At 42.4% G+C, this 26856-nt stretch overlaps 1 protein-coding gene across 2 annotated transcripts; it reads right to left on the bottom strand.

Annotated features, from left to right (window-relative positions):
* Positions 1-833: 833 nt before the first annotated feature.
* LOC306982053 (fibronectin type III domain-containing protein 4-like) lies at positions 834-26593 on the bottom strand. 2 transcript variants are annotated; one of them, XM_079581820.1, is made up of 7 exons: positions 26349-26593; positions 12389-12504; positions 6509-6610; positions 4644-4749; positions 4374-4478; positions 4125-4282; positions 834-974 (listed from the first exon to the last, which is right to left on the bottom strand). In XM_079581820.1, the coding sequence occupies exons 1-7, from the start codon at positions 26422-26424 to the stop codon at positions 933-935; spliced, it is 705 nt and encodes a 234-aa protein (XP_079437946.1). In that variant the 5' UTR covers positions 26425-26593; the 3' UTR covers positions 834-932. The 2 variants fall into 2 exon arrangements, with proteins under 2 accessions (XP_079437946.1, XP_079437947.1); XM_079581821.1 differs by having other exon boundaries at positions 4374-4463; positions 26349-26592.
* Between the last annotated feature and the right edge of the window lie 263 nt (positions 26594-26856).

Here is a 26856-nt window from a genome sequence, read left to right as displayed (position 1 = left end):
TACATGTAATACTGTACAGAGTGTTCCACCTGTTAAACTGATGACCAAATTAATCTCTAAAATATATCACATCATCAATATACACAGACCAATGCCCACGTCAGGAAATAGGAAAATCCCACATGTTCGCCATTGAAAGCATCAAGAGTAACTTAGAAAACAAACCTGGAGGAGTTTCCGGTTTCATAGGTTCCTTATCGGAGTGTTTCTGGGCCTGTCTCCGCGTTTGCTGTTAATTCCTGAATGGAGGCGACTCACTAAAATGGACAATAATGATGGTGAAGACTATTATAGAGAGTTTCGACCAGAACAATGTCGTTTCTGTACATATACATACATCATAATCAGAAAGAAAATATGCTGATGTCTTTTGCACGTCTTTTTGGCAAGCTGAAGCTTTTTTTTTTAGCACTTTCCGATTTTCTCTGGTCTTGGCCTCGTGTTTCCTGTCAGCTCTAAACTCGATCTTAACCCCGTCCACCCTTGTCATGAGCTAAACAGATAAGAACTCCAGCTTAAGTTCACTAAACCTAATTACTTTACTGATCCCACAATTCATTCTATTTCTACGCACTAATTCCCTTTTTCTGTTCATTTTAAGCGAATGTTTTAGCGTCGATTCATCAAAATCATTCATGAAAAGTCAATGATGAATTAGTTCTAAAGAATGTATGAGCACAAGAGGCCGAATGACAACAGTAGAAATATATACAGTCATTGTTGGCAACAGTCGCAGCGGTTGCAGTGCAGATTTGTGTCCTGAAGATGGCAGTCTCACATTGTTCGCATGTCTTGCAGGGTCCATTATTTCACACTAGATCAGGGTAGTCCTTTTTTTTCGTCTTTTTTTTTTGCCGCTCCATCATCCAACGCGTTTCACGGTGAATAGAACGTCCCCCCGAAAACCTCAAGACGCCGGGATTTGCACCGGTTCAGACTCGGATGATGCTGATGGAGGAAGAGGCTCGGTGAAGCTGGAGGGAGAGACAAGGGGAAAGGTCACAAATGTTTACAAATAAATACATACTTAAATGGACAAATCGCAGAATTCGCAACCTCTGTATTCAGAAGAGCGAGGGGAAACGCTACAGCGCCGGCCAAATTAAATGCACTGCAACTTTACCCATTACAGAGGGCCCGGTGAATGTGCTTACTTGCAGTTGTCGTCTTTAATTTGCCAGATGAATCCTCCGGCAGATAGAATGACTTTGTTCTCATCTTGCTGCTGTAATCACTTCGCTGGCGTTCGGCGTTTCCCGGCCCGCGCCTTTTTATGCTAAGAAGTTTCCCCCCGTTTCCACGGCTCCGGCCAAAATAAATCAGGCGTAATGAGCTCCTGAAGGTACCGTCCCCCCCGCTCCAGTTTATCGGCGGATCGATAAACCGGGGCGCTGCTGTCGGGACGGGGGCGTCTCTTAATGGGAACGATGGAGGGGAAGACGCTGACTTTAGCGTCGGCTCATTCCTAAAGTCAGCACAAGCCCACGTGTTGCAGACGAGGCTCGTTTTAGAAAGTAACTGCGGTGCTAGGTCTTTCCTGTCTCGGTCAATGTGGTGGAGCGGCGACTCTACTCCGAGCTCCAAACACGTCCCATTGACTGGTTGTATTCAGGATTATCAGAGAGCTTCTGGTTATTCAAGATTGACTTTTAAGAGCTGTTTGCCTTGTTATAATGCTATGTTCTCATTAAAAACTATGTGGAACCAAGTTTTTGAGTCTTCTCCTGTGGCTGTTATTAGTCATTAGTCTCCTATGGCAACTATGGCTGGGTACCAGATACCGGTACTTTCATGATACTTAGTTATTGATACCGATACCTGAACGACACCTTTTCCAATACCTATACTTAAATATTTATCATCTTGAACCAGAAAACTGAACAATAATGTGTGGGAGATCTGCAAATTTACAACATCATCTGAAATGTGTGAAAAATGGGGGAAAATTTGAGAAATTCTGTCAAAAATATGAAAAAAATAGTGGGGAAAAAATAGGGGAAAATGGGGGAAAAAATATTACTGATAAAAATGGGCAAAAATTGGGGAAACAAATGGGTAAACCAAGGGCCAAGAATAAGAATAAAGTGTGGAAAAAAATTGTAAAAATCGGGAAAACCTTGGGCAAAAAAAAGAGAGTGAAAAAAAATATTCAAACTTGGGGAAAAAATGTGAAAAAAACAAACATTTATTTCAGCTGAAACAACCAAGTATGCTGTCCATGAACCAACAGCATCAAAACTTGGATCTAAAGAGAATTTTTTTTTCGGTACCTGCTTTCGAAACTATCATTCTTTCGAAACTTTTTGCCAACACCCCCCATAGTGGAGACAGCTCCCCAAAAAAACTCCTCCTGAGCTCTTACAAGAAATGCTTTCCTCACCCCTCGATCTCTTGCTAAGCTAATCCTCTCACCGCAACAACACTAGTGAGAGCTTCAATGGCTCAGAGCAGTGTTTCTTTTCCCTCGCTATTATAACATATTCGCAGTGAAGAGGAGCAAGAAGAGGAGGGGGATGGGAGAAACTCATTACAAACATCATCTTGGACAATGAGGGAGTGATGACTACTGGATATTTTGTTTGAATCGTATTGCATTTTCTAAACGACAAAGCAAGAGAGTGATAAAGATGTGTTTGACATTATTACCAAAAACCTGCAAAAAGCACAATACCTCCTCTTTAATCTTTTCGAAAGCCAGATCGATTGAGCTCAATGTAAAAACGTATATGTCTTCTGTTGAATTTGGGCTGGTACACAAATGGATTCTGGGCAAACATGTCAGACTTACAAGATACATTTTTTTGACAATTCGGATCTCCTGACAATCCATCTTGCACCGGGTCGTTTGGCGGGAGCGTGACGGAGGACTGACAGGTAAATTGAGAGTTTTGCCGAAGGGTTCAGCTTTTCCGGGAGCTTCCAAACCAGACCTTCACAACCTGAGTGTTTTTATAGCTGGCTGTGAAGAGGAAAGGATTAGAACCAGCTCCTTCTAAAACAATCTCCTTAGATAGTAAGCTTCTGTGCAACAATATCAAGGTCATAGCCACAGAAATCTTAAATTTCCAAGAGTAATGTCAAGGTAAATCTGTCCTAACCTCTTCGTATACTGCTGCAGAGAAACCTTCTGTGCCTGCGGTTTATATTTAGGAGATTGTGGAAGCGCTGGTTGCTAGGTGATCTGTGACACACGACTGACCCCCTGCAGAAAAACCAGTCTGCTCCTTAAAAGTGTAGCATTGATGAGTTACAAATCCTGGCCACTTTTTCCTTTAACCTCTTAACTCCCGCCTGAACCGAGAGCATTTTCTCCACTTCAGCTTTACCCAAATCCAGTAATCCTGTAACACCTCATTTGAAAACTAAGATCTACAAAGCTCATCTAAATGGATCTTTTTCCTCCCGTCATCAGATCTATTTCCATCTTTTTTTGGGGGGCGGTTTTCAACTCCTTTTGTAACTTTTTACAAAAGTTTTTCTTAATCCATTTTTTGTCATTTTTTTGTCACTTTTTTGTCAATTTTTTTGTCAATTTTTTTGTCAATTTTTTTGTCACTTTTTCGTCACATTTTTGTCATTTTTTTGTCTTTTCTTTGTAATATTTTTGTAATTTTTTTGTAAATTTTTTGTCATTTTTCCATCACTTTTTAGTCAAAGTTTTCTCACTTTTTTGTCAAAGTTTTCTCACTTTTTTTCAAAGTTTTCTCACTTTTTTGTCATTTTTCCGTCACTTTTTGTCAAAGTTTTCTCACTTTTTTTCCAAAGTTTTCTCACTTTTTTGTCAAAGTTTTCTCACTTTTTTGTCAAAGTTTTCTCACTTTTTTGTCAAAGTTTTCTCACTTTTTTGTCAAAGTTTTCTCACTTTTTTGTCAAAGTTTTCTCACTTTTTTGTCACATGTTCATCATTGTTTTAATCACACCTTTTTTCCAGAAGCTTTTGGATTGGGTTAAAGCCAAACCGGAGAAAATGTGCTTGGTTCAGGTGGGAGTTAAGGGGTTAAATCATTTCAAACTTCATCACATTACACATCAGTACTTTAACACGACAAAAAGAAATCCTATTCAATTGAAGAAAGGAAACTTCCAATGATCCAAGTGAGTGAATGTAAAAACGGTGCCCCCACCTTGCTGCTCCGCACTGCCCCGTTGTGGTAGATGGGGGAACTGCCCGTGGAGCCGTTGTAGTAGGAGGTGGAGCGCAGCCGCTTGCCCTTCTCCTTGCTGCTGTTGGAGTCGTTGTCTTTGATGATGTCGTACTGCCGGCAGAACAGGGCGATGACGGCTGCGGGAGGAAATGCAGAGAACGAACCCATGACAAAAAAGGAAAGGTTTGGCAAGAGAGGAACTTTCCAGTGGACAGAAAAGGTACTGACCGGCCCAGAGCAGCAGCACGGTGGTGATGATGAGCAGCTCTCCCGTCTGCAGGTGAGGCGTCATCCCCAGACCCTCCATCGCCGGTTCATCTGACAACACATCACCTAAAATTAGGAGCGTGAGAGCTCTGAGCATGTTCAAGTCCACACATTTCATAGAATTATTACAATGCTTAGAATTACGGTACTCCATCTTTTTCTAATGGAGTTGCGTGAACCTAACCCTTCCATTTGTTTTTGGCTAGTTATTATGAAAAGTGCGGTCTTTACGGTGGTGGTCGTGCACTCCGACAGGGTAGTGGTCGCTCCTCTCCAGGGTCCGGAAATGCACCGCTCTGCTGGGCTGGCTGTCCCCATTCGGCCCCACTGACTGCACCTACGACACAATCAGCGAGTCCTATTATTAGCCAGGATCTCTCTTATTTAGTCCCGAGCTTTTTGTCAGGCTTTCGATTGAACTTCGTGGCGTAGTTCTTCGGGTCTGAGTCAAGGTCCTAAATAATGATTCTGCAATGAAAAGGAAAGTGCCAGCAGCGATACGAGCCGCAGAGATAGCAGAGGGAATTCAATTCTGGCAGCGATCTGGTTTTCACGTTGGCACTGCGTAACAAAACAGTGTAATGTGGAGTATTGAAACGTCCCCCGGAGACAGCGAACCTTTGGGGCCTTTTCAACCCGCCGCAAAGACACGACTACATCCTCCCACGCTGAAGGCTACCGTCAAATACAGACGCTTTTGGAGAAGAAACACAAGACGGCTGAACAATATCGTAAAACTATCGCCATGGCAACATCACCCAATAGATGGGAGCTAGTTCTACGTCTTACGGCAGTGAAATGAATGGGCAGAGATCGGATGAGCTTGATTTATTTGTCAAATATGAATAGGATGCAAATGAAAAGAAGTGTTGAAGTTTCACAGAGCGGACAGTCAGTGCTTCCAAACTGAGCAGCTGAACCTCACAGTGATCATGACATCATTAACGTGTAACATTTTGTAATGTAAATAATATAGCTACAGCTTTGATTCTGCCCAGTTATACTACTGTATATTGAATGAAATGCATGAATGAATACGTTGCTGTTTTCTAGATGGTGAGCAAACAGCCGACATTAATGTGCATTTGAAGCATAGTATTAAGACCCGGTGAAAATGCAGAGAATGCCGCAATCTCTCCGCAACTCGGATTGATTGCGTGCTCACAAAGAGCCTATCTCACCGGCCTGGAGACTAGTTGGAGACTCGAGTTGCCGCTGGTAACGGAGATGTCTCCGAGACATCCCTTGGTGACAAGACAAGTCTCCAGGTAATCTACGTGAAAACAAACAGATTCGATTTCAGCAAAGTCCCTGTGTGGTCTCCGAGAGGTCTCCAAAAGGTCTAAGCGGTCTCAAGCAGTTCTGGCAACGTTGCAAACACTATTCGTTGTCCTCAACCTGTGAGACGTTTCTGTGACGTCCCTGCAATGGCTCCGAGATACCAAGGAGATCTTAAGTGCACGTATGAGTCACTCTTCTGCAATTGAACCTGTTGGTTTTCACCAAGTCTGCCTGTAGACTCGACTTATCTCCAGGGGACGGCTCGGAGATATCTCCGTGACCAGCTGCAACTCTAGTCTCCAACTAGTCTCCAGGTCGGTGAGAAAGACCCTTTACTGATTGTAAAAATCATAGGCTTTTTTCTCCTTCAGTGGTTGTACACTGGACAGGACAAGAAAAGATCAGAGAATTTGTATCTTCTGCCACTGAGTAAAAGCCTCCATCTTTGCAAAGTGCACAGGAAACATAATGCGACAACGCAGAAAAGCAGTTGGGAAAAGATTAGCCTTTGACTTTCTTTAACTAAGTTTGATTAAACTTACAATGTCATCATTTTACATCAACATCGCATGAACTCATTTTTCACATATCATTTATCTCTAGATGAAGTAGTGCTGGAAAAGAGCACGTCATCCCTGTAACCTATCCTTGTACTGTATTTGGCACCGTATTCTTCACCTCCACTTCCCCTGGTCACCCTTTTATCCTCCGCTCAAAGGTCGTGTGGCGCTGACTGAAGGACGCTCTCAGAGTTTCCATCAGTGTGTGGAGCAAACATAAAGAGTATAAGCTGTAGTATTTGTTCGGCGTCTGACCTGTACGCTGTAGTGCGTGTCCTCGTCCAGGTCCCACAGCATGCACCAGTGGCTGGACGTGTTGACCTCACGGATGGAGCGCTGCATGAGCCCGTCCTGTCTCTGACATGGGACAGACACAGAAGAAAGAATGAGCAGGAGAAACCTTTGAAACGGCACAGACTCTAGTTTAGCGGGTACAAGAAGTCAAAAGATGTGATGAGGGGAAGGACACAATGTGGGATTTGTTGGGAAAAATAACTTGCATCCTAGACTGTGGTGAAAAAGAGAAATCCCCCGAACTCCTCAGGGGGGATTGGATTTACTCTGCTGTCTGACTTTGGCTGCAAGCCTTTCCCAAATAGACTTGAATGGGATTGAAATGTCTTACCCACTCCAGACAGCTTTAAGGGTTTGCTTTAGACAGAGAGACCGACCGTCCTGAGGAGTGAGAGTGAGGCCGAGGAAAAGTCAATAAACGGAAGGCCACGGGGCGGGCTTCGGGGCATCCAGCTGTCGGCCCGCACTCACAGAACCACAGGAATCTCCGATAAAAGCCTTTTCTGTTCTCCAGGAGCACTTTTGTAATCATATGGAGCTACATCGCTAACTCCATCCCTTCCTCCCAAGTGCGTGCTTCCGTAACAGCTCTGTGGCTGCACAAGTGGTCGATGATCCGCCCGACAACGTCTCCAACATGATCTATTGGGCTGAGCGGGACAGTGCGGGAGCCAAAAGTGAAAACAGTGCACTGCGGCATCAGAAAAAATAATATTGGAAGCAAGGATATGTTTTTATATATTTTATATGTTTTGATGTATATTGTATTTCTATTTGCAAGTGAAAGTGAGTGGATTACAGCTGATTTCTTCCCGCACATTACCAGGACACCTTTAGCACGCCCTGCCCTTACACACTACAAACTGCCGCGTCCCATTCCACGCTAAACCAGTTTGAAGCCAGTTAGCGGAGGGACGCCTCTTGCGCGATAACATTATGTCTAGATTGACCTTGAGATCGTGACTCCCGCTGAATTATTGAATGTGATTACGGAGTTTGTTTGTGTCAGAAATACAATATTAAATTGGGTTACCGCGTGTGTGTGTGTTGCATAATGAGCCGAGGAGCGCGGGGATTTGGAGAGGCTTCAGAGGAGGCTTTGTGTGAGCACATTCGCTCGCCCCGGTTCCTCCGCAGACGAGCTTCACAGGGACATGCAACAGGAGAGGGGAATGGGGAGGAAATGGCTCTATCTGTGGAGGAATGTTCAATTTGCTGTGGAAGGATTGTTATTAACGGCTAATGTATAGATTTCCTCTGTGTAGAAAGCGGCTAAAGGCTACTTTTGCTTTGAGTAACTCTGGTCAAGTGCACTCTAGAGTCCAGAGATAAAACGGACTTCAAACATTATTTCACAGTGATTTCCCTGATAAATACTGCAGGTGTGATCAGATTTGTGTGTTGTGTGTGTGTTCACTGGATCATTGACATCATAGATACTCTGCAACTGTTTAATTTACAAAGAACTGGACTCAAAATATGTCTGTAGGGCTGCCATCTTTTGGTCATTGAGTCGACTAATTTGCTGATGGAGTCTAACAATGATCTCAATTTGCCTAATGCCTCGGCCTGTGGTAGTTCAATCTTTTACTTGTGAGATATTTCATGATCTAAACAGATATATCTGAGTCTTCTGTCGGTGGCTCTGGTGAAAGAGAGGGATGGAAGATCGAAACCGAAAGTGCAGCGTCAGGCGCAGCAGCACAGAGCCCCGTGGTGTCTTTCTCAGCTTCATTCAGGCTTCTTCCACGGCAAATAAGACGAGGACCTCCTGATCCTTCACAACACCGTACAGCAGGGGTAGGCAACGTCACCCTCCATCGGCCCCTCCATCATCAAACTCTGGCCCTCAAGATGATTTTGAGAAATATTATGACCCAAATCAGAGATCAAATGCCTGTTAAAGTGCTCTAGAAATGTGAAAAAGGCCATAATACTAAAAGAATAATCATCTAAAAGAACAAATGACTTAAATCTACTTGAATTAAGAGATTAAATAAAAGTTTGAGTAGATTTGGTCTGGCCTTAGAGCAGATAAAACCTATTCTTGCCAATGGAACAAGCACAATTTTTTTCTTAATTCAGATTATTTTGTATAATTTCAAGTGAAAAATAAGTGTGATTTCTATTTGTTCCATTGGCATTAGCGTTTTTATGTGATTTAGATTAGTTCGAACCGACACAAATATAACATTAAGAACTTTATTTAAGCGATTTTAAGTAATTTATCTAATTTAAGATGGACATTTTTCCAGTGTATATGTTGTACAACACTGGCATATGTAGAAAGTGATGCTTTACTTCAATTGCTTCAATTGGAGGGTCCTTGGTCTTTTGACGATGAAGAAAGCTGGCCCTCCACCGAGAAAACTTGCCTACCCCTGCCATACAGCGCAAGTCGAACAAATGAAACAGGCTGAAAGGAAGTCGAACCCAGAAGCCGACGTGTTTCACAATAAAGCACAAGTGCTCGTGTTTACGTCACGGCGAAACAGAGACATGTGATGTATCGTCTGACCCTGGGGGACATTTGAGATCATGGACGATGAAGGAATTTACATGGAAGTATGAGGACAGTACATGTAGCAGCAGACCCTGGAATGGATCAACCAGAGTCAAAGACGAATTGTAGGTTTAAGGCGAGACACTGCAGGCGAATAGGGAAAACATTTAAATTTACAGATATCAATTTGAATCTTTTGCTGTAGATCACTGGCATAAATGTGAGGAAAAAAAAAATTGCAAGTTTTCTGTCATTTTATCTTTTCATATAAGAACAAGGTGTTTTGTGCCTAAAAATGCCCCAAATTTCCCATCTTTTTGGTGACGAAATCTGAATAATGGATAGAGCTACATTCAGATTTATTGTTTCATTTTATTGATGAATGAGTTGCCAAGACGTTTTCAGAGGGGATTTTGGATTTCTTGTTTAGTTTTAAAATAAGCTGTTTTTTTGTGGAAAAATTTGTAAAAAAATAATTTTCGCCTTATTTTCTGACATTCAAAACTCAATAAATGGGGCTTAGGGATTAAATAATAAAAAAATCCCTCTGAAAAAATATTCCAAATATTGTTCAGTCCAAGGCTGGAAAATGTGAAGTCTTTAGGTCCGACTGACGTGGACATAGTGTCGCCACAATGACAGAAAAATGTGTTTTGAGAAAAAGGCCCTTGAAATTGCATTCTCCCATATAAGTCTATGGGGGAACATTGAATAAGCGCAATATTTAAACATGTTTTTGTGAAGATTAGGCATATTTTTCATTTCCGGGTGAAAGCTTATATGTTCAGAGACCAATTTGGCCCAAAACCTGAAAATACTTTTCTTATTTACATCTTATTTACATATAATGCCCTGTTCACTAGCTCTATTTTGTGGCATCATTTTCCTCTAAAAGACCTTGCCTTTCTGTTGTGTAAGTGCATGTGTATCCGCGACACGTATGCAGTCACTCTTTGGAGAGGACATGTTGTGTACCAGCTGCCCTTTACGTAACACGACTGGTCTTCCTTGATTATGAATATGTGAGTGGGGATAAGTGCTTCCTCAGGTGGGGGCGCTCATATAGTACAGGTATGTGTTTAAGTCAGAAGGATGCACATGGATGACGAACCACACACACCAGAGATTTCCACATTTTCTTTTCGTCACGGCGCATAAACTTCCAAAAAATATTGACTTTTTTTTATGCTTTCGTTGCAAGCTCCGATCATTCAACCTTTCCCCATTTTTTCCCCCCCTTCTGGCCGTGCCTCAGCTTTTTCCTGGCTCCAAATCCATAATTTATACCCTTTCAATTTGTGACCTGCAAATTTAATTGGCGCTGGATCAAATGAGAGCGATCACGCAGATGAGTTTTCATAAGAGCAGGAGAAATGATTTTCAGCATATGATGATTAAAGCTATTTCACTAAATCGATCTTTCAGCTTTCTGGCCACGCTTTAAGGGAGATTTGTACTTCTCACTTGGGGCTGCCAGGGAAGAGCTTTTCTAACAGGGAGGGGAAGACAAATGGGCAACTCCTGGGAGATTTGACATTTTCTCTGCCTTTTAATGGGTTACATTAAAAAAAAGTGGGTTTTGTTTCAGTGTCTTCAACTGTGTTTATTTCTGCAGAATATAGTTTTGATGTTGTAGAATGTTGATTACATACATACATTTATGATTATTGGTTATAAGGCATAGGGCTCCAACCTTCTTTCCCAAGATGATATTTTTGTAGATTGCCTTGGAGACGTTCAGAACAAGAATAAAATGGGTCTTAAATATGATTCTCTGTCAGTGGATAGAAATGTTTTATGAATAATGAATGAAGCTAGTTTTAGTTTTGCAACATTTCAAGTTCTATTGAGAGTTTCAAACGGCATTAACATAAAAGACAAACATGTAGGGATAGTAAAAGATACATGAGAATAAGCCTCTAATGTATAATGCATTTGTTAACATTACATTCACATCATGTAGTGATTATATATGTAAATATATGTGTACGACGCCTCCTGCATCATGTTGCTGTAGCGCTATCTTCGCGTATTGCCTGGTGTTGGGTTTAGGCAAAGGTTTAAGCTTTGATTCGATTGCGATGAATTGGTGCAGCCCCACTCAACAACTTCTAATAACATTCTCCGAGTAAAGAAATGAAACAAAAAGCCTGCGCACTAACTCCCAGTGCCTCGAGCGAAAAAGACACGGAGCTAAGGCTGTGCTTTCTGTGTAAATCACAGGCTGGTTGCTCCGGTGCCAATAAAAATAGGAATAAACACTAGGAAGTGAGCCATGAATCAGGAGCTGGCAGCTCCCACCAGATGCAGCGTCTCTGCTGTTATGTAATGCTCCAATCAATGAGCACTTCATATTCTTAATCTTGGACAAAGAATATTTTAAGACTAACAAGAACTGTGTGTTATGAATCGCGCTGCCTTCAAATTATTCTGAAAAGTTTGCAGTCCGTGAGTTTTTGTGACCATATTGTTATTTTTTCTTCACATTGTCGAACTCCAAACTGTATGAAACTGAATGGCTGTTGGGTTGAAGTGTCCCAGGTGAAGGCCATCTGTGTAAGGGGAGGAAGTGTTCCCAATTAAGTTTCTTTCTCTCACATAAGACAGTAAGGAGAAGTCCTCTGTCAGACACGGAGAAGTGGAAAAGTGTTGAAAGCTTATCAGAGCGTTGCAGCCCTCTTGAAACATTACCTCCCTCACACTGGCGATACCTCTCAGCACTGGACACCTCGTACTTCTGGACACTTCAGGTCGGATACAGCTGCTAAAATAACAGCCCTGGTAGATACACACTTGAGTTTTATTCAGTCAGTGACAGTTACTTTGTGTTTTATTTCTGTAAACTTGCTTCTTGCGACCTTGTTGGCTGTTTCTAACAAAACGTTTAATGGTTGATAGTTTTGACACTTCAAAACTTGAGTCCCATGTATGTTCATTAATAATACATTTATTTAAAAGCGCTTTTCAACAGAATAAAACATAGAGCAACATTGAGATGGTGAGTGTGTGACTAGATGGTGTGGGACAGTCTGAACAGGTGGGTTTTGAGTCTGGATTTGAAGAGTGGCAGGGAGTCTATGGTACGGATTTTAGGGGGGAGAGAGTTCCAGAGCTGGGGAGCAGAGCGGCTGAATGCTCTGTGGTGATGAGTTTGGCCAGTGGGACGGAGAGTTTGATTATCAATTACAATATCAGGTTTACCTCCAATGTCAGGAAATGGGGGAAATTGGGAAAAATGGTGGCGATTTGGGCAAGCATGTTAACTAAGTCTCCTCTGGCAGCAGAAAGATGGCCGGCTGATGTAGTATGTGAACGTGTTACGGGCCGCAGTGCTGTACCTGTTGTGACAGGGCGTATCCGATGACGGTGTCCCCCTGCGGGATGCTCCAGGTGACCAGGGCAGAGTCGGCCCTCAGCTGGGTCACCGTCACGTTCACCGGAGCCGCTGGGACCGCTGCGAAACGACCAGACATCATCATCACTATACAGGTTAAAAAAAGATGACGAAATCTCAAACCTCAAGCTACTTCTATATCTCTGATTCAAATCCAAAGCAAGGCCTGGTTTTTAAGTGGAAGCTCATCTCAAATGCAGCGCGCTTCACTATTATTTATGCCGAACACGTTGCCAGTGTTCATGGTGCATTCAACTGCGTGGGACAAATTCTGAAACTGAGAACCTCTCCAGGGAGTCAAAGTTCACTTGAAATATTCAAACAGACAGACTTGTACTCTTCAATATTGGCAAATGGTTGTTTATCCGCTGTTCAGAGATGACTCACAGGGTGGAGCTATGTCTGCTTTATTTCACACAAAAACATAGTTCATCTTCAAGGTGAACCCTACAGCATTTCATAAATGTTTTTCATAAAGAACATAAAAGCACTTCAGGCTTGTCAGCATTGATGTTTAATGTTTCATAACTTGAAGTATAACTCATGTTGATAATATCCATATCTGCCATGTCTGAACCAACATTTGAGCAGGAGAAGCGTGGACCAGCTGCTGCTTTGTCACCTTCAGCCCACAGAAGTCACACGTTCACACAGGCTGGCCTCCTTGGACCACAGCCACTGGACATTCACATCCATGATTGTTTGGAGAATCTTTTTCATAGCTGTAGTGATCTTTAAATGCTCATCTGAGTGAGTTCTCCTTTGTGTTTGAGCAGTCCCATCCTGCTCAAAGTATACAGTGATAAGTGTTGTCCGATGAGGGGGTGTGGTGAGGATCAGGGCAGTCATACCAGTCCCAGGAAACATATTGAGTCACACAAGGGACATTGATCACAGTTTTGAGTCCTGGCAGGTGTCTGCACTGATGATGTAAAGTCAAAGCCAATCGATGCTTTCTCTGCAGTCCCTTGTATCGACGAGCTGACACCATGTGCTGGGTCAGCACTGACAGAGCTCTGCACGTCCCTCATAAATGTGTCCGGCTGTAAGTCACTGGAGCCTCGGAGGCGCCTGCTCCAAGAGCCACTGCATTGAGAGCTTTCATGTAAGGCTGAAACATGAATATAATAACAATAAAGGCATTTTAATTGCGCTGTACAAGGTTGAGATGACAAGTTTAACAAAATGGCACACTAACCACCCCATACAGGACTCACACACCAGTCTAGCTACCTGTTCCCAGTCACCTATCATGTACTAACCAGTCATCTTTCTTAGCTTCAACTATCTGTCAAGAATGTGCTTTCACAAGGTGGTATGGCTACATCAGTTCAGTAAGGAATAAACGAGGAGCGTTACAGAGACAGAGTCTAGAACACCATGATGAGCAGCAGCACTAACTGCACTCAAGAGAGGGTGGTTCCACTCTTCCACAATATGAGCCTGATGAATCCTGGCATTTTCATCTCTGAATATACCCGTGCCATCAGGAAAGAAGAAATCCATTGATAGAACAGCCTGGTCGTCCATGCTGTCAGCTAGTCTCATTCTTTGGGCTCATTGTATTGCTGAGCCCAGACCTGACCAACTGCAGCGACCCCAGATCAGAACAGTTAGATATATCAAGGCCTCAGGTGCGATGCTATGTTATACTGTGCATTGAAATAAAGAAAATATACAATCACAAGGTGGAACTACCAGCAGTGTGTTTTCGTCTTCACTGTTTACCACCGTGTTGCTGATTAAATGTCCTGGTTGTCTCTGTATTCATCTTTATCAGTTTAATTGAACATTTCATATTGCCAATAGTTTCTTTGACAGATGTAATGGAATATGTTAGTCTTCTGCTTAGTGCCTCAAAGCAGGGCCAAAGCAAATAACTCTAAGTTTGAGAGCACACAAATCACTGCAGCAAGTTATCATCATCTTTCTCTCAAATATCCATTCACCATTCAGAGCAAACATTAAACTCCTCTCTTCTCCGACTAACAGCAGAACAAGACTGATTATAATCTTTGTGCGAAAGAGGGGCACTCAAGTAGTTGGCTGTAAAACATATTCCAGCATCTAAAAGGACAAACTTTTCCTAAAGCAAAAGTTGGCTTTATCAACAAAGGACCTGCCCAATTATGAGCACTGCCTTGTCCTAGTTTGATTCTACATCAGAACATCACTGAATACAGAAAAACCTTGAAAGTGTGTGCCGTTAAATCCCATATCCAGCAGGCAGGACTTCAAAGCAAAAAAGGACATCCAACAATTTATTTTATTACTATTCCTGTCCTCCTAATCATCGCCGTTTCGTAGCTCTGAAGCATAATCCGGCAGCGGCATTCAAAGTGAAGCCATCACTGCGCGCTGTGAGTGACTGTGGAGGGGCAGACGGGGAGCTCAGTCCAGTCCCAAAGCCGCACAGGGCTGCGGAGTGTGACGGAGAATGTCAAGCTCTATCTGCCGCTAACAAGCACGCCGCCACCGCTACCGCCGCCGCCGCTCATTATGCGAGCCCTGACATTGGAGTAAACACACGCCTCCGAATCAGCCGGCGAGAGGGAATTTATGCTTTTTCACAGACCTTATAAACAAAACAGTTCCGATGTGTAGGTGCAATTTTGAATTTACCCGTTCCGTGATTCTGCTAAATTGATTTAATTATTTACCACTTCTTTGTGAGCCAAAAGGCGGCTTCAGCAACTCCTGCGTAAGAGGAGACAATCACAAGGCCCATGTCCGACTTTGCTTCCGACTCATGTCAGAAGGTCATGTTTAATTTCCACAAGGCCTAGAAAATGTGAGATGTATTGTAGAGCAAGCATTTTTCAAAAGTGCTCAAAAGCCATGATAAATAGACCGTGGTTTAAGCAGCAAGAAGTAAACAGTAGCCTCTCCCTTCACTCCCTGGCTCTGCGGATGTAGCAGCTGTCAGACATCAGCGCTAGAAGGTGCCTATTGTTTTGTAGTAGTGAGGCCTAGAAGAGCTGAGAAAGTCAAAGACACACACGTGCTTGAACGGCACATGTCATGGAGACTGGGGAGCTTCATTAAAATGGCACAAACATGTTGTCAGGGCACAGCCGTCTCTTCAGCGGTGCACGCGCTGCCCTTTTGTGTGTCTCCTCTGTTCTAATCCTGTCCATCTCGGCGGAGCATTACTCACCTGTGCCGAGCGGCGTGTGGAGGAGGGCTGAGTGGAGTCTACTTTTCAGTATCCTGTCTGTGGATGCCCTGCTCTTTTTTTCCACGCTGTGGGCGGACTAACGGGATCTGAGAATGCACTTAAATATGTGGCACATTCTGAATAAATCTACACATGCATAATAAGAATTGGATTTGACATTTTGAGGCCGATTTAAGGATGTTTCAGGATTCAAGCAGGAGAATGTTTCAACCATCACATTGAGCCACTATGTCTGGGCAACAATATTTGATCAGATGCAATTTGCACTTTGTATGTAAATTCACCTGCCCCAGAGAGACAGACAAAGAAGAATGTGTTTGCTGAAGGTGATCAGTGCAGGACTTGATGAACTGTTATGTTGTGTCTCTGTATGTGTCCAGATCGTGATGTCGTCGTCCATCATTTACGATCAATATTTTCACTAAGTATGGTTGAATAAACAAGCAATCTGTAAACAGGAATCATGACAATGTGACTAGAATAGTATTAAAAAAGTCATAGCCATATGTCCTTTAAGGACTTTTGTAGCCTTTAAATAAACTTGCTTGGCCTTGTTTGGACCTGAGGCACAGCTGGTCTGTATTGGCCTTTTCTGAGACCTCGTACCATATCTTGTGCTGGTGCACGGAGGGGCGCAGGTTCTTGGCGAATCATTTTCCGAGTGACGGAGCTATGTGCTTTGCACCTTCGCCACTTGTGAGGGGCGTCATGAGAGCAGGTGACAGCTCTGATGGGAGCACCACTGACATTCATCTTTTACGTTTACATTGCACTGCCTTGTGTTCTTCATTAAGCCTTAGGCTCTCACATAAAAACTTTATTAACGATGGGTTAATGAAGTTTTTATGGGTTAATGAAAACTTTATAAACCATCGTGAGCTAAACAATGTTCATGTCTTGAGAGAGAAAGAGCTACAGCGTCCACTGTAGCGCGGATCGTTCCTGCAAAGCATGAACGCAAAACAAAACAAATGCACATGTTCACCCCCCACAACCCCTCTCCCAGCCGCTGATCTGGTTGGAGGAAAAAGTGTGTCTCCACACACCTAAATGCACTAAGTCTGAAGTGGCTTGATCACAAAGTGCGCTCCTGCTAAGCGCAAAATGTTACACTATCGTCTGTGTTTTCAGACACAAGATCGGGCCCCTCAACTTCCTGCTGTATAATCCACAAAAGAACTCCGAAATGTTGCATCATTTAAAGGGGCTATATCATGCTATTTTAGCCATTCCAAAGTTAAGTATAGGCATTTATATGATATATTGTACCTCTACCATTATGGAGCACTCATTTTTGTGATAAATATAAGTGTTTTCTGGAGGTATTTTTCGAACCCGGAAGACACAACGCTTCGATTCAGTTAACTCCGCCCCCTCTCTCCGCACATACAACTTTACCGTAATATAAATAAACAACAATAAGTGAAGTTACTTCACGATGCAGTTATACGGAGTTGACATCTGCAACACAGCTTCATAAATGGCTAACACACATGCTAATATGCTAACACACAAGCTAACCCGCGTTTGGATTGACTCACCTCTCTGGTCCATCGCTGTTTATATTATGATACTTGCGTTGGTTATAAAAGTTAATCCACTTTGATTCTGGCGAAGGTTCACCAAACATCAATCAGTGACAGTCACAGAAAAACAATATTTTGGTGATAGTCGCTGAATCCAGGAGAAAAAAACAGCTGAGTGGCCTCTTCCTGAATAAACTGGTTGAATAAACTCCTCGTCCTCGTAGCCAAACGCGCTTCTTTTTCTCCGTGACATGATCGTTAGGTAAGAAAAAAGAACAGTGTCCAGAGTAGATGACAACGAGCTCCATCTTCAGCTGCAGCGCAAACATGACTGATCTGTTCAGACGCGTTGTGTTTGTTTTGGCCTCCGCTGACCTGGAAGCACCTCGGGCACATCCTTTTTTATTTTTTTAATTATTTTTTTTATTTTTTTTTCTCTTTGTTTCTCTCTTACGACAGAAATAATGAAAACGCTGTTTTACAAATTAAAATCAGGCCATAAGCATAAAATTAAGACATTACATTACAGACGTCGAGTACTTCCGTTCCGCTGTTACGACACAACTGAACACTCAGTCGTTCACCAGGAGAGGGAGGAGCAGCTGCTCAGAGAGCAGGATTCAGGAGGATTACTGAGAGCTGCGTGAATGAAGCCACAAACCACTCTGGGGGTGTTTTTGATAAGGAAATAGCATAAGAACATGGCTAAAAGCGCCAAAAAGTCGATTTTGCATGATATAGGACCTTTAAAGTCTGATAAATGTATCTTCAGTGTTACCGATCTGAAAACACGGTTTAAAAACATGGCTCATCTATCACCATTATTTTCCTTCATGTTCAATATCAGTGAGGGTATTATTTCTTCAGTCTTTGTCACAGGGTTGGTTTCTACATGCTTTTCAGGAACACAAACAAATTGATGCTTCGTTGCAATGTCAGTTTTAGAGGAGAAATAACAAAGCTTTAACATGCTTAAACGAAACCATGTTGAAAAATAACAAAGTTGAATGTGCTGACTTCTAAATGGAAAGGCATGTTTGCTGCTCTCTGACACGTCTCTGCTGCAACACCCTGTCATTTCACTGCACCAGGCCTGCATCATCTCCAGCACAGTCAATGGTCTGCTATTACGCCGTCCAACCCCCCAGGAGAGAGGCCTGAATGCAGGGGCTCCCGGAGAGACAAGCACGACAAACCACTGGGAAACAGGCAGACGAGACCAAAACACAGGCGTCTGAAAGGACAAGGCGGACAGGTGAATGAACGAGATCGATGGACAGGGCGGGGGGAGGTGAAGAGCACACATGAAGAGGGGGGGGTGCAGAGTCAGTATCGATTGAATTGGGAAAAACTGGAGTTTGAGTGCATCGAGCAAGAGTCTATGACCTTCTAACGTCTTTGGAGCTTTAAGACAGAATGTGATCCTCCACTACTACAACTACTGGTGTCCAGATAAAGATGATTCTTATTTGTTATTATTATTATTTTTGCTTGTTCAGTTACATTTACCCTTCATTTACCAACTCCTCCATGTCTGACCTGACAAACATAGCACTCTTTGTAAGCCATGTGTGGAGCAAACATAGTTCATCAGCAAGGTGCGAGCCCGACCTCGTGTGTGTGTTTACGTGTTTGGAAGCAGAAAATAGTGATGTGAAGCTATTCCTTGCTTTTATTTTCACTCGGTGCCAAAATAGTCACCCCGTTCAGAAGTACTGAAAGATTCAGAGCCAACAACATCCGCAAAAATGAAAACATGCATGTGGGCATATGTGTTAACCATGGTAACGGCCACAAACTCTCTGAACAAACAGATTTCCAGTCTGCTGAGGCATATTGAAAAATTGACGGCACAAACGGCTAATCTCCAATCGCCAAATCAGAAAATGTATGCAATCTTCCACCAGCGCCAAAGCTCGTCTGCTTTTATCTTTTGAACAAGAAGCACAGAAGGGCTTGCCGTGATGTAACAAAAAAGGCTTAGTCTCCACAGGGGAGGCATGGCTTCAACAAACGCACAACAAGAACAGAAAGGCGATGTGTTTAAGCAGTTCACGGGAAAGTGGATTGGGATTTTTGTGGAACGCGCATATTAGCCAAAACCGAGCAAGTCCACCGCGGGAGGATTGGGCCACATGAATGTTTTACACGGGCAAGTCCGAGCGCAGGAAGAAGAAAGCTGACGTAAGTGAGAGACATCTGTCCTATAGCCCGAAGCGCTCCGTCAGGGGTGCGGCGGCTAAATGTTTGATGCGAGCGTTTAGCAAAGCGGAAGACGGAGCGATGTTTAAGTCCCAGCACTTTAATCGAGTGTTTTAATCTGATGGAGATGACTTCTAACCCCAAGTGCCTATGGGAAAGAAATGTGCAAACACCAATTACGCTCTATAATTCAACTAAACAAGTGCGGCTCAGAACAATTCCAAGACCAAGAAAGAAACAGCCCTCGATCGGAGAATTAACAGCTCGGTTTAATTTCTCCGAGGCCGAAATGGACTTGATGAACAAGAAGAGACATAAAAAAATGAATGTAACGAAACACATCAAGTTATCAATTAGTGAATGAGCCATTAGAGCTGAGAAGAACAGACTGAAATCCACACAAATTTGCCACCCAAGGTTCAAACGGCAGTCTCACTTTTCAGACGTCCAACAATGTGCCCCGGACCCCTAATGAAAGGCATTCTGTTGCATTGGCCTGACCCTTCATCGAGGACAAGCTCCATTATTTAAACAAAGGCGCTGCAGATGCTCACCCCCGCTCTGTTCCCGAGCTTCTAACGCGCGGCTCCAGTTTCTAATTGCGCTTAATTGCACCAGATTGATATTATTCATCAAACGGAGGCTTAGGTCTTTTGTTGGCTCCAGCGCAGCACAAACAACAACAACAACAACAACAACAGGCGGGTGGCGTTTACGAGGCTGGCTGAGGAGCTGGCACGTGGCTTCCCCCCCCGTTCACTGTATATCAGGCGGAGGTAACAGTTAGCTGATGGAGTGTGACAGAATAATCTGGGTAATGGCCCCCGGCACACGGCGAGATGGATGGCTGTCTCAGGAGCGGAGTACCCGAGACACTTTACACGCCGCGCATTCTGATGAAGATACAGTAAGGTTACATAACGGACGTACGAGAGCGGACTTGGCAGCGGCGCCGCTCGGGTGACTCCTCCACAAACACAGGCAAAAGTTATGAAGACCTTTCTGAACTTACTTTAGTCTTGCTTTATAATGCATTTCTAACCGTTTGGATTGGTTTTTCAAACACTGCTGCTCAAATGAAGTCCTTGAATGAATGAAAAGAATGCTGAATAAAATGAATGAACCCAAACTTCATTTTGCCCACACTTACCTGAAATGAGCGCACGCTTTTTCCGCTCTGTCTGAGGATGTGGGACCTTGAGAACCTTTTAGCTCGACCAACGGAAACACGGTCTCTCTCATAACAAATGCCGCTTGCTACTAAAACTCTCAATTGTGCAGTACGAGTCTCTAATGAATACAAAGTAACACAACATTCTGGTCAATAGTTTAACAATCCTGTTAACAGCTCTGAGCGCAGTCCCTGCAAACCCTTGAGTGCTGAATTAAGAGGGGAATAAAAGCGGTTTTGGTATGCTAATAGGGTATTTCATTGTAACAAGCTCGCAGTTATGCGTCAGTTTACCATCTGTGCAACTAGAAGGGTCGAAGCAGACTCTGTAACCAGAAATACTTGAACTGTTCAGACCTTGAGTCTTAAATATGCACTATGACTCTTGGTTTAACCTCTTAACTCCCGCCTGAACCGAGAGGATCTTTTTCCTCACATCATCAGATATTTTTTCCATCATTTTTTTGTTGGGTATTCAACTCATTTTTGTAACTTTATTTGTCATTTTTTGGTACATTTTTTATCACATTTTTGTCATTTTTTCATCATATTTTTTGTCATTTCTTGTTATTTTTTGTCATTTTTTGTCAAATTTTTATCATTTTTTTGTCATCTTTTGTCACATTTTTGTAATTTCTTCGTCAATTTTTCATCAATTTTTTGTAATTTTTTCGTAATTTTTTGTCACATTTTTGTAATTTTTTCGTCATTTTTTCGTCATTTTTTTTCTTCACATTTTTGTCATTTTTTTTGTACATCTTGGTAATTTTTTGTCACATTTTTGTATTTTTTTTTGGTCAAATTTTTATCACATTTTTGTCATATCTTTGTCACATTTTGTCACATTTTTGTCATCTTTTTGGTCATTTTTTGTCAATTTCTTGTGAAATTTTTGCCTCTTTTTCATAAATTTTTCGTCACTTTTTGTCAATGTTTTCTCACTTTTTTTGTCACATTTCCATAATTGTTTTTGTCTCAGTTTTGTTGCTATTTTCACAGCTTTTTTCCAGAAGCTTTTGGACTGGGGTGAAGCCAAACTGGAGAAAAAGGTGCTCGGTTCAGGTGGGACTTAAGGGGTTAAAACAAAAAAAGGGGGAGTTGAATTGTCAGGACCAAAACTCATATCCAACTCCCTCAGTTTCTTCAGCACAACCAGATCCTTCACGAGCATCAATTTGTTCTCCAACTTTCACACTGATGAGGAGTTCACCAACAAGTCCAAGTGCATCAGCGTGGTTTCCAGAGTTTGCCGTTTGCTAAACATAAGAATGACAACAGGAAGTTTCAATCCAACACCCGTAGTCTTTCACTTACGTCTTCGTCTTATGAACTCTAAATCCCAAAGCATGGCCCTGAAGTAGACAGTTCCGGCAGCGCCAGAGTCACAATTAATTCACACTATGCTATTGGCTGACATTTCCCTATCCGTCGAGTCTATCCGATCACATTTTAGCGGCTGATGCGCGGCGTGCGTGCCGTTTCTCCTGACAGCTGATATACGGCAGATGCTGTTAGCGCTGCCAGATTATATAATGCCTCGCGCTGGCGGATGAATGTACATTTGTGATGGATCCAAAATCTAACAAGTGGGAGGAGGGTTTTGTAGATGTACCAGGCAGGATGTCAGGATGTTTCCTCGGGAGACTCTTGAGAAGCAAAAATCCCTGCAGGTTCCAGCGCGGCCAAAGTCTTGTTCTCCATTCGGTATTCCGTTAGCTTAGCGGCGCTTCCCCTGCTGGGGTTTTGGCAGGCTTAATGATGCACAGGAGTCTTCATCTTCATCCTCATGCTTTTAAAGTGAAGAGCAGTGGAGCAGAGTGGGTGCGTTTAGGATGACCTTGAGAAAGTTTTCGAGCACTTGACAGTCTATTGATTGGCCAAGCCTGATTATTTTTAATGCAGTCCACCCACTGTTATTTCACAACTGTGTGGTAGCTCTTCCAATAAAGGTGCAAAGGAAATAAGAAATTCTGTTTGGAGATGCCAATCCTGTCATAGAAACATACTCTCCAAGGCATTGCAGACAATCTTTTTCAAAATGACTAGTAAGACTGAATTTCCTGTCTCCTCACAGCTATTCCCAAGCTTGGCCAGCCCGCCTTTACTGCAGGAGCATCTGGGACGTTACCCGCAGCCAATCTCCCAAACCGCTAAGCTTTTTATCATCCCAATCACAGATGCAAATTTGCAACGCGTGACTCAAAGTGGAAGACACTCAAATCGAGCGTCATTCAACGAAATCGCGTAGTAGTAGTTCGCCTGTTGATTTGGCAGAAGAAGAGCAATTTTTTGAGCAATATTTCTAGTCATTTTGTTGGACGGACCATGCCTTTCCTCCATTGGTTCATCGATCTTTCAAGACCTCGTGGAGACAACTTTTTGTTAAGAATTGGAAAAGAATGTCGTCAAACTGGCTGAAACCTGAAACTAAGCCGGATGACTTTCCCCCCACTCTCTTTGTATTGCATTATCGCTATCACAGGCCCTCACTTCTGGTACAAGATTAACAACCTTTTCCTTCAGCTGCTGCTACGTCAGCAGAGCGTACAATAGCTACGTTAATCTAGTTATTTACGGCTTATATTGACAGCGAGGCATCGGTTCATAGGTCAAGACCAAGCCCAGTGGATTCATAAAAGACTCATCGATCACATAGCTCCATTTTTCATTAGCAAAAAAGCATGAATTGATCTTTTCTGAAAGCCCCCAAATCTTATCAATCAATAGAAATAAAGTTAGGAGGTTTATAAGGCAACAAATCTGTATTATATTTGACTTGCTGAGCCGTGGAGGTGGTTCATATTTTTGGAAAGTGCTTGGTGATACGCAAATGTTAGCGTTGTGAGCTAGCAGACGTAAAGCCGCTCTCTCTCCATTGGCCTGATCAATACAGCGGGCCATAAAGGCTGATTAGTGGCTGCTGGCATGGAGCTGAGATGAACCCACGGTGGTTTACATCGCTCTGTGTTGGGGCTACACAGAGGACACATGCTGCGGGTGATTGAAGTGGCAGCACGTGTGCAGGTGCGGCCGATGAATAGGAATGAGTTTCTCAGAATCTGCAAGCTCGCGCGGTATAATTTATTGTGCCGTTCGTACAGAATATACAACGCAATTATGTTAAGCCTGTGTCCGTAGATTTACAGCGCCAGGATTTTTTTTGTTCAGGGCGAGTTAGAACATTTTGTCGTCTGTTTTAAACTACTTTAGGACAGGTCTTATTTTTGGCAGTTTTCAACTCAGTGCCATGGAAACACTGTGATGAAGACAGTTAAGGGTGAATGTTGAAATGATTAAAATGCTCTTTCTACCTCCTTTAGTACCCTGTAATATCAACCTTATAATAATGACAGAAGCAGAACAATCAGCCACAGCCTCCCCGTTTCCATAAGTGTCACAATAACTAAAAATATAGGGCTAATTAATCTCTTAACTCCCGCCTGAACCGAGAGGATCTTTTTCCTCACGTCATCAGATTTTTTTTCCATCATTTTTTTGTTGGGTATTCAACTCATTTTATTTGTCTTTTTTTTTGTTTGTCATTTTTTGTCACATTTTTGTCATTTTTTATCACATTTTGGTCACATTTTTTTATCACATTTTGGTCACATTTTTTGTCAATTTTTTGTCATTTTTTGTCAAATTTTTATCACATTTTTGTCGTCACATTTTGTCACATTTTTTGTCACATTTTTGTAATTTTTTCGTCAATTTTGCATCACATTTTTGTCATTTTATTGTTACATTTTGGTCATTTTATTGTTACATTTTGGTCATTTTTTGTCATATTTTTGTAATTTTTTTGTCACATTTTGTAACATTTTGGTCATTTTTTGGGTCATTTTTGCCTCTTTTACATCAATTTTTCGTCACTTTTTTGTCAATGTTTTCTCACTTTTTTGTCACATTTCCATCATTGTTTTCGTCTCAGTTTTGTTGCTATATTCACAGCTTTTTTCCAGAAGCTTTTGGACTGGGGTAAAGCCAAACTGGAGAAAAAGGTGCTCGGTTCAGGCGGGGGTTAAGGGGTTAATCATATTAACTGTTTCCCAATTATGTGACCAACATAATTGGATATTTGGTTGTTAACTTCATCTTACGTCCTTTCTCTAAGAATAACAGGGGTTTTCTGCATAGGCAGGTACTCCCCATAAAATGTCAAGAGTGTTCCTGTTCTGAAGCAGAAGGATCAGAGCGGGGATAATGAGTATATTTACCGCAGTAATAGAGAAGGGATCGTGTCTTCTTTGATACAGAGTTCAAGTGCGAGTTCAGGAGTGCTTACGCAGAGTCGAAAATCATTTAGCCTCGGGAAGAATAGCTCTGAATACAAAGCACTCAGAATTATTGCCGCCGTGCTGTTACCATGGGATCAGCTGCTCTTCATTAAGTCAGGATGGATAAGGCCAAAGACACAGCTGGACTTACCTCCTCTAAACAGCTCATCTTAATGCACCTGTAGGGCTTCTTGTAAAGAGTGAGAGCGATAACTCCAGAAACTGGGACACATCTTTGTCCATAAAGGTCATACCGCAGGCAGGCGCCTTGTCACTGCCCAAGCCCCTCAGATCTTGGAAGCAAAGCAAATTGTCGGTCTGTTTGGTGTTGGTTGTCCTGTTGCTTTTTATAGCCACACTAGGGGGCGCTGTGCCTTGACATTGTTATTGAACATCAGGTTTAACATCCCAATTCGCCTGCTGAACACTATTCATTCACACATTTTTTCTGATTTGTTTGTGTGTCTGTTTAAGGATCTGGACGATATGAAAACGGTCTGATGTTTCAATAATATCTGTAATTTATAATGCGCATTTTTATAATGTGATATACAAATATCTCAAAGTAGCCTGCAGATGATTGGATTCTAAAAAAAATCTTATCTCTAAGCAAAAAAAATCCATAGATTATAGCTTTGAATTGCACGATAATTGAGCTATCAAGCTAAGCCATGTGCGAACTCGCTCAAACTCTTTTGTCAGATGGCCAGCGGGGGCTCGTTGTCTCAGGTGGGTCAGGGGTTGGTTGTCACATCACACTAAATGGTGTAGAAGATGTGTTTTTGTGTCTCTGTTTTTATGTTCAGGGCTGAAACCACTAATCGATTATTGAAATAGTCAACAACTATTTTAGTAATCGATTAATCGTTTTCTAGTAAACACAGACTCAAATAGAACAAAAAAAACATGAACATTTTTTTTATTTTTGATGGAAACCTACTTTGTTTTTTAAGTTAGGGTATGTAGTGTTTTGTACATTGTAAATCTGTGTCTCATCCAATTAGAAATCAGAATTGGCATTGGGAGCCTCCAAGAACACTCCATCAACAACATATGATTCTAAAAAAAAAAAAAATAAGATTACAAATTACATTTCATACACCACTCCCAGCCAACCGATTAATCGTCAAAATAATCGGTCATCAATTATAAGCATTTGATGAGTACATATTGTACTACATTGAGTGAATCAAACACTCCCACCCCCTCTTGTGGGATATTGTATTGATGAGCTGTGGACTCTACAAAAAAGAGAGTGACAACCAGCCCCTCTACCCTCAATACGGTGGTACATTGATACATTTGATGAACAATGTGTGCCCCAGCAAATGATAAATTAGCTAAACAAATTATAATTGTATCTTACTGTATAGTCATAAACACTTACTACACCATGCACTTGAATTTTAAAATAATGTATCACTATTAATTTATTAAAGCATCACATGTGCCAGACAGGAAGAAGAAGCTCGTCTATTTTTAGTCTTTTAAAACCTTAAACCTTGTCTTTTCACTGGTACAAAACAAGATGACAACAGTCTGCCACTCACTTGCCAACACCAGGTCTCCAGCGAGGCAGGTCAGGAGCAGCAGCAGCCCGGCGGACAGGCGCTGTGCCGCGGTCATGGTGGTGCCCTTTCCCCGCTGACCACGGACCACCTCTCCGACGCCGACCTTCTCCTCCAACCCCCCTTCACTGGAACTTCAGCCGTGCCTTCAGCTCACAGCCGGGTCTGCGCTGTCTTTCATGACCACCTTCGGAGACAATGTTGTTAAAAAAAAAAAAATGCGCAGGAATGTAAAACAGTAAAATAAAAAAATGTAGAAAAAAAAAATAAAAAAAATAAACGGAAAGTTTCTTCGCGGAGATGCTAACCGGAGCGGGCTTCTGCCGTTGTCTCAGCCGGGAGATGCTAACAGGTTGTTGCCTTGTTCTGCACGTCGCCTCTGGCAATGTCCGCTTCACAAAATGGCTTCGCTTTAATTCAAAAAAAAGAAGAAGATTCCCATAGGTGTCATGCGTCCTGTTACTTCTTTTTTAGTTACACAGTCGCGAAT

This window comes from Gobius niger, assembly GCF_951799975.1.
Source record: "Gobius niger genome assembly, chromosome: 23".
Taxonomy (NCBI): Eukaryota; Metazoa; Chordata; class Actinopteri; order Gobiiformes; family Gobiidae; genus Gobius; species Gobius niger.
This window is presented reverse-complemented; position numbering and strand designations above follow the sequence as displayed.

Coding starts and splice junctions, on each gene's coding strand:
- LOC306982053 (XM_079581820.1), bottom strand. CDS start 26,424: ATGACCGCGGCACAGCGCCTGTCCGCCGGGCTGCTGCTGCTCCTGACC. Junction 12,505..26,348: donor TGGAGACCTGGTGTTGGCAA/GTGAGTGGCAGA, acceptor GTCGTTTCGCAG/CGGTCCCAGCGGCTCCGGTG. Junction 6,611..12,388: donor GATACGCCCTGTCACAACAG/GTACAGCACTGC, acceptor GTCCCATGTCAG/AGACAGGACGGGCTCATGCA.